The 8545-nt window shown below is 39.4% G+C and overlaps 1 protein-coding gene across 1 annotated transcript in view; it reads left to right on the top strand.

Annotated features, from left to right (window-relative positions):
* The first annotated feature begins 791 nt into the window (after positions 1-791).
* Positions 792-8545, top strand: part of Zbtb41 (zinc finger and BTB domain containing 41) — a 29773-nt gene continuing 22019 nt past the window's right edge. The window contains exons 1-2 of the mRNA XM_059280368.1: positions 792-2016; positions 8235-8442. Coding sequence (XP_059136351.1) covers positions 900-2016; positions 8235-8442 — 1325 coding nt within the window. The 5' untranslated portion in view covers positions 792-899. The remainder of the gene's footprint in view (positions 2017-8234; positions 8443-8545) is intronic.

The raw sequence follows: 8545 nt of genomic DNA, 5'->3' as shown, positions 1-8545 counted from the left end.
TGCCTGGCGGGCGGGCGGGCGGGCGGCGGCGGCGGGACTCCGCGAGGGGAAGGAGCGCCGCCGAGGTGGATGAGGTGGGGGGCCGGACCCGGAAGTGGGTGGGCGCGGGCGCGGGCGCGGGCGCGAGCGCGCGGGGATCGGAGCTGGCTGCCCCGAGCCGGCGCGGGAGCCCGGGGTTCCCGGTAATGGGCCTGTTGGGGGCGCTTGCCCGGACAGCCTGGGAGGGAAGGGTCACGGGCGAGCGCGGTCCCCGCCGACCCGGGCCTGGGGAGGCTCCGCTTGCAGCGGTCGCCCGTGCTGATCCCGCTCCCTGCGCCCCTCCAAGGGCCGCTCTGCTCTGCCCGGTGGGTTTCGGAAGGGCTGTGCCGCACTTCGCCCGGGGAGAGCATGCTAATGGAGACTTGCTTTCCGTGGCCGCGCCGGTCTTATTGTCACGGTCCCCCAGCACCCAAACCGGGACTGCAGCCCCCCGGCGTGTCTGCTGCACGGTCCGCAGCCTCGGCCGGATCGTCCTCTCTCTGTTCTGTTCTTTCCACCTTATTCGTGAATCAGGCCTGGAAGGTGTGCTGTGCCTTCACTTAACACTAATTCTTTTGTTGGTTGTCTTGCCCTAAACCCAGCCCTCCTTGTTCTCCGCCCTCAGAATCTTAGTTGCTAGTGAATAATGTAACGTTGACTTTGTAATTAAGATACAGTTTAGGAAAGATTTGTTGACAGCACCTTTGGTTATTTAAGATTGCTTTGCTGCGGAGTTCTTACGTATGATTCTCACTGTTTTGCAGATCATGAAACGGTGGGGCACGCCCCTTCAGAAGCTGTTGTTCAAGACAATCTAGTTTTGTTTCCTAAACCTCGTAAGTCACTTATGAAGTTTCTTGTTCAAAAATTGCAGTACTGCAATGAAGAAAAGGAGAAAGGTTACTTCAAATCTTGATGAGAAGATCCATCTAGGCTATCACAAAGATTCTTCAGAAGAAAATGCTGCTGTGGAGTGTGGCCAAGTGACCTATACTCAGTCTGCAGAAAGACCAACTCCTGAAGCTCTTCAGTGTTACCAAGAACTTCCTCCCTCTCCAGATCAGAGAAAGCTTTTGAGTTCTTTGCAGTATAACAAGAATTTGCTGAAGTATTTGAATGATGACAGGCAGAAGCAGCCATCTTTCTGTGATTTACTTATCATAGTAGAAGGGAAAGAATTTAGTGCGCATAAAGTAGTGGTTGCGGTTGGTAGTAGTTACTTTCATGCGTGTTTGAGTAAAAATCCAAGCACTGATGTCGTCACCCTGGATCACGTAACACATTCAGTTTTTCAGCATTTGCTTGAGTTTCTTTACACGTCAGAATTTTTTGTGTACAAATATGAAATACCTCTTGTTTTAGAGGCCGCAAAATTTTTGGACATTATAGATGCAGTAAAGCTGCTGAATAATGAAAACGTTGCTACTTTTCAGGCAGAACTAACTGAAAAGTCATCTCCAGAAGAAACACTAAGTGATTTAACTGGAAGACTGTCAAATAATCATCAGTGCAAATTTTGTAGCCGACATTTCTGCTATAAAAAGTCCTTAGAGAATCATTTAGCTAAAACTCACAGGTCTCTGTTATTGGGGAAAAAACATGGGTTAAAAATGCTGGAGAGAAGCTTTTCTGCACGAAGATCAAAAAGGAATAGGAAGTGTCCTGTAAAGTTTGAGGACACTAGTGATGATGAACAGGAAAGTGGGGGTGGGTCAGACAGTTTGAATCAAGAAGGTTTTGATAAGGAGAAGTCAGATAGGAATGATTCTGAGGATCCTGGAAGTGAATATAATGCTGAAGATGATGAGCTAGAGGAGGAGATGTCAGATGAAGACTCTGATACTGAGCAGAGTGATAAAGATAACGATGTGGAAGAGGAACCCGAGGCCGGCGATTCAGCAGGAAGCATCCACGAAGGGCTAGCTCCGGTAATCATTCAGAACAGTAATAAGAAAATACTGCAGTGTCCCAAATGTGATAAAACTTTTGACCGAATAGGTAAGGACCGCCTGTTTCCTAGCTCTAATCTACTCTTTTGGAGGAAGTCATTAAAAACTAAACTTTGAAGGAACTTTTAAGAAGAGTTCTGTAGTAGGGAAGATGTTCTGATTTTCAGCACGTTGTTTATCTTGTTATCTTAAATTTGTTGTGAATCAGAAATTTGGTATTTAATCTTTTATATTTTCTTCATTATGTCTTAACAGGCTACAGGTTCTGTGTTTGGGAGAAAGACTCCAGAAAATCAGCAGTTATTGTATATAGCTTTTGACTTACATGCCAGTTTAATTTTAGAAGTGCTGGTTTCGAGTTACATGTATATTGATTATGAAATTGTTAAGTATGTTCTGCACATAAAATGATTAAAACAGTTTAAGAAGTGCAATCTGACTTTGTAAAAGAAACCATGCAGTTCTGTCCAGACATGACTGTTTTGTCCTGGGTCATGTATGCTATTCGCATAGGTTAACATTTGGTTTATAAGGTATTTGTAGTCATTTGCTATCAAAATAGTTTAGTGGAATAGGTTAACTAGTTTGACAGTTTAAACTTTTTCTTTTTGCTTTTATAGTACTTTTTGAATGTATTTCTAAGGATACTTTTCTCAGGACAGTTTAATGATTATTAGTAATTTTACTCTGTTTCATACACACAAATAAGACAACTTCTGAACAACTTAGTCAATTGGAAGAGCTTATGTGTACAAGAAACTTGTTAGTCCTAGTAGTCAATGTCACTGTAGCTCTCTCAATGTGTGGATGTACACAGAGAGCAGCTTTTTGGAGCTGAGGTACCTGGGAACATTTTATCTTAGAATGTTTTATTTTTCCTGTACATCTTAGACTTTGAACTCCCTGCTTATGGTATTCTACAAACTTTAATTAGCCTAATTTGACTTGGAAATCAGTGAGCAAGGGTCAGTTCAGTACTGGCATTATAGGTCCAGCATGTTGTTCTCTTGAACAGTCAGTCTGTGAGGTACTTCATTGAGGGAGGGCTTTCAGTTCCACTAAGTTTGGGAAACTGTAATACATGGTCTGCTTTAACTTTATGGAATTCTATAATAATACTAGAAAATATATCTGTTAATTTTGCTTATCCTAGCTTTTCTTCAAGTCACTTTATAAATAAGTACCTACTTATGAGTGCTTTTCATAATGTCCCCAGGAAACTATAGAGTTTTATGCACATGAACTGCCTAAAATTGAAGCTGATAAACCTAAAAGTTTACAAAATGTTTTTTTTTGCCAAAGTCATTCCATATATTATGAGAATCAATAGATTATAATGTAGGGTTATTTCCAACTTACTTTTCAGAATGAATTTTACATTACAGTGTTTCTCTTCTGTTGCTTGACTTGGGTTTGCTTAGTGTTCACTCATTCTTCCTCTGGTGGAGTGTCTCTGCCTCTATGTATGTCTGTCTAGTACTTGTTTATATCCACTTGCTGATTTAAAAGCTTGAGCTGTTGTAGGGTCATACTACTGGGTTTTTAAATCTAGGCCTCGTGTGAGTTGTTTAACCTATGTGTGGGGTTTTCACTCTTCATTAGTGAAATGAGGTGATGCTGATGTGTTGTTAATAATATGAATGATTATGGTGAAAATTAAAAAGGGATGATTCTGGAGAATCACTTAAATACTGCACAGAATGCAGGTGTTCAAGAATGTTAGCTGCTCTTAGGATTCATTAATTTAACATTGGATGCCTTCCAAGCTGGGTTAAACAGATATGAAATGATATGCTCTCTGTCCACGAGTATCTGAGTACATGCAAAAATTAGCATAATACAATAAAGTTAATTTTATCAGGAGGACCAGGAAAATGAGTGACTTCACAGAACTAGTAGTATTGAATATGAAACTTCTAAAATTGGGTGGTGTTTACAGGGTAGAAGGATCAGTGTATAAAGGCATTGAGGTATATGGTATGTTCTAGAAATTGCTAAGGTGTGAGTGTTTTTCAGATAAGAAAAGAGGCTTAGAAAAAATGACAGGGACTAAGAGTAGGCAAATAAGGAAAGCCAGCTTTGGGATGGCTTGAATGCTATACAGAGTTTATGTTTTATCTGATGAAACTACTGGGGAGGGGAAGCTTCAAAAGGAGAGAATGACAGCCAGTGAGTTATAGCCAGATCGTGTGGCTTCAGTGTGAAGAAGGAAACTGGACAAGGAGTTGAGAAAGCCAGAGGGGCAAGAAGGGGCATATAGCAGAGGCAGAAGCATAATGCTGCTTGGATTCGGAAGTTGAGTGACATTGGCAGTGAAAAGTGGGATGAGGGTAGACCAGTGGTTATGGTGAATGTCAACAGAGCAGCCGGCTACAGGTAGAATGAAAAGAGTATGTAGAAGATAAACTGTGAATGTTTGCCTGATCTCAAGACAATTTTATAGCTGTCTTTCATTTTTCTCATCTCACGCTCATTCCTTTTACAGGATTTTAAAATGTCCCTCTTAAATTTTTGATTATCATTTTGCTGGTCTAACTAAATTGAGGCTGAAGCTTATATACTTTTGTGCTCAGTTAGTATGCTTTGGATATTCCAGGTCATTAACATTTGCCAATAAGCACTGACTGCTTTGAACTAAGTTTAAAGGATGTTATCTGGTTTCCCATTGGCTTGTATGGGCCCTGTTGGGCTTCTTTGTCATCTTCTTGCTTGGCTGCCGTAAAGTGTGCTCATGAGGGCAAGGGATAAGCTCTGAGATTTCTGCTGGAACCATTAGCTGCACAATACATAACCGAAAAATTGGATTCCATTATTGGGCTCTTTTATTCTTCTAGTTATGTCTTTCCAGAGGCAACCAGCTGTCCATTTCTCATCCAATTCTCATGCAAATAAGAGTCCTTTGACCTTGCTGCCCCTTATACCAAAAACCTACTGGGTAAAAAGCAGAATAGAGACATGACAGATGGGGTAAGAGAGGAAATTTGGATAATTTAGAATTTTTGTTTCCTTTCACAGAACTTTAAAGTCTTTGCTTGGAGTAAATCACAATCTCTTCTCGAGACAAAATATATTTTGTGTCCCCTCTCCCTCTTTATTAAACATGAGTTTATTTAGTCTATTTGGATAGGGATTCTGCTTGCTGCTTAGCCAATTGTAACAATGGTGTACTTTTCTACTTTACAGCTAAATATTTTGTTGATGTGCTTGTTACGGTGTGCTAGATGAATAGGTGCGATTGAGAGTAACAGTGTCAGATAGGAAATACAGTAGGGTAATTTAGTGACGCTTCTCACCCAAACTGCACGTAAAATCTGAAAATAATCATTTTGGCTGAGCCATATGAGGGAGTAAATTTTGAAACATATCAAGACAAATTTATTCATGTGAAAACATCTTTGGTTTGTGACTCCTACTTTTTGGTTCAGAAAACTAGTTTTTCACTATATGATGTTTCCTAATTTTTACAGAGACTCATAAGTTTGAAGAGAACATGGTGATTTTATGCATTGTTATTAGACGCTCTTCCTCACAAATGTGGAGAAATGAATGTAGATTGTAGATACTCTTTTTACCAAGGAGTGCCACTTTCATACCCCTAAACCCCTGCTAGTTACTTTAAACATGAGCTTTATTGGGGGATTACATTTTGTTTTTCTTGATAAATCTCTGGAGACCCACTTGGATCTTCTGAGTCGAGCTTTCCCCAGGCTTGTCTGTTGTTCTTGTTCCGAGTTTCAGCTCCGCCGAGACAGTGGGCTCTGCAGTAGGGATGTGCATAAACTCTGAATTTGTAACCTAAGTTTTTTCATGTCTGCGATTTGTAATGCTGTAGGAGTTTACCTCGGTCTCTTGACATTATTACATTTATTTTGTTATTTTTTCTCTTTTATAAATGATTTAAGTTTTATTATAAAAATTTTGCAAATTAAAGAAAATCACACAGTTACTCTATTTACTTCAAAAGGTTTTTAAAATCATTGGGTTTGGGGACTGGGGAAGAGGCTCCGCAAATATGAAGGCTTGAGGACCATGGCTGTGTGTACCTGTATGTCCTGGATTGAGAGGTGGAGACAGGTGGATGCCAGGAGTTGGCAGGCCAGCAGATTAGCTGAAGGGCAAGCTTACTGTTCATTGAGTGACCTGTCTTAAGACAACAAGGAAGGCAGAGTCAGGTGGATCTCTGAGTTTGAGGCTAGCCTGATCTACAGAGTGAGTTCTAGGACAGCCAGGGCTGTTACACAGAGAAACCCTGTCTTGAACCCCCCCCCCCCCCAAAAAAAAAGGACAACAAGGTAGAGGGCTTGAGGAGGACACCCAGTTTGCTCGGGTCTCTTGTGTGTATGCGCATGGGCAGTCACCGCCCCACCCAACACACACACATGATTGCATGCGCACATGCGAGTGAGCGCGCTTTGAGCTATTTAAGTTTAAATCTTTTCTATTAATCTTTTTAAGACTATTGGTCTAAGAAGGTGAGGTCAATTTTTTAAAATTTAACTGTCTATTCTATGGTTTTAATATCAATAATATATCTTAATTTTTATTCCAAGTAGAAAAAAATGTCTTGATTGTAAGTAGACTAAAAATGCTAGTAAGTACTAGTATAAGATCTTTACAACTGTAATATGTTATAGAAAGCAAACAACTACTGCAATTTTTTTTTACATATATTTTTAGGTTCCCTTTGGGACCAAAAATGAGATTTGTGCATTAGAAAGTTGATAAATTATTTTCCAATCCTGAGAATCTACTAAAGATGCTAATAATAATAGTGGCTAAAATTTATTCGTGTTTACTAGGTACTAGAATGTTTTAAGTATCATGTGTATATTAATTCATTTATTATATAACATTCCATAAAGTTTTACTAATTCAGGTCCCAAGGAGAGGCTAAATATTTAGCTTACTTAGGTCACACCTAACTGAGAAGGTGACCAATCACTAACTGTGTTATCTTGACACTTGTGTAAAATGAGGATCAAATCATTCTGCAGAAAATTTAATACAGATTTTGTTGTTTGGATGAGGAAGATTTGAAGCAGAGAAGTTATTTGTCCCAAGTCACACATTCTACTATTTAATAAGGAGGCAGATTTGTGTCTTGGTCCAAAGATCCAATGTGGCCTGTGTTTACCTGTGATGTTTTTCTGCCTCAGAAATGTAGACATTTATGTGCTACCTAGTGATGGTAAGAGCTTTATGCTAAATAGGAATGTAAGCAAATTAAACCAGTTGTATGCATCTACTTGCTTCCTTTCTCACTGTGTTTTTCTTGTTGAACAGTCATTGCAGTTTCTTGGTCATTTCTATTAGAAATACCTGTATTTCTCATTCTGAGTAGATGGAGAGCTTAGGCATGCGGTTCACATGTATGACTCCGGTTCCTTGTATGCCTGTTCATCTTTCTTACTTGCTTAGATTTTACCTGTGTGTGTTGGGTTTAGCATTTCAGTATTAAGCACACAGTCATCCTTTATTTTCTTGTTTCTTAGCTGATTGGGTTGTGTTGTTAATTATTTGTTAGCTCTTCTAGGTTTGCTGCATTCTTCCTAGAATGCCTCTTGTGAAAAGAAAATAACAAAATAAGTAAACATTTCTTTCTTTATAATATTTGAATAAGAGTTACCAATTCTGAACACTGAGTTTGTGGATATGCATAGGAAAAGTAAATTGTAGATATAATAAATGTTAAGTGATGAGTAGATATTTTCCTAAAGATTAGTTTTACATTTAAAAATACATTCAATAGTTAGAATTTGTCCACACTTTTGTAGGAAAATTTCCGACATTAAGATTTATTTTTTTTTATTTATTTATTTTTTGTTTTCGAGACAGGGTTTCTCTGTGTAGCCCTGGTTGCTCTGGAACTTGCTCTGTAGACTAGACTGGCCTTGAACTCAGAGATCCACCTGCCCCTGCCTCCCGAGTGCTGGGATTAAAGGTGTGCATCATCACAGTCCAGCAACATTAAGGTTTTTAAAATACATGAATGAATACTTTTTTTTTAATGACTGAAGCTTTTGAGGAAAAGTATATTTTAAACAATAAGCTTGAAGTGCCGAGTCTTTGAGGTTCATTTGAGTTAGAAATTTAGATAAATGTTTTTCTTTTTAGTTCCCTATATGCATTTGGGGGTATATATTAAGTTTATTAAACTTATAATTATAAATGAATTATAAATGAAAATTATTAAAATTTTTGTTCCTCTCTGAGATTTCAGCCATAGCACAGCAGATTTGTTGAACTTAATTTTCTTCTTCATTACAGGGAAATATGAGAGCCACACCCGTGTGCACACAGGTGAGAAGCCTTTTGAGTGTGATATTTGTCACCAGCGTTATTCGACCAAGTCTAACTTAACTGTCCACAGAAAGAAGCACAGTAGTGAAGTAGAGTTCCACAAGAAGGAGCACAAGTGCCCTTACTGTAATAAGCTCCACGCAAGCAAGAAGACCCTAGCCAAGCACGTCAAGAGGCAAGTACTGTCCTGCTTCCATTATGTATGTCTTGGACCTTCTAATGTAGACAAAAGGAAACCGGAAATGTCTACAGGGTGCTTATTTCCAATTCCGTCATTG

Source organism: Peromyscus eremicus, chromosome 15 (assembly GCF_949786415.1).
Source record: "Peromyscus eremicus chromosome 15, PerEre_H2_v1, whole genome shotgun sequence".
Classification (NCBI taxonomy): domain Eukaryota; kingdom Metazoa; phylum Chordata; class Mammalia; order Rodentia; family Cricetidae; genus Peromyscus; species Peromyscus eremicus.
This window is presented reverse-complemented; position numbering and strand designations above follow the sequence as displayed.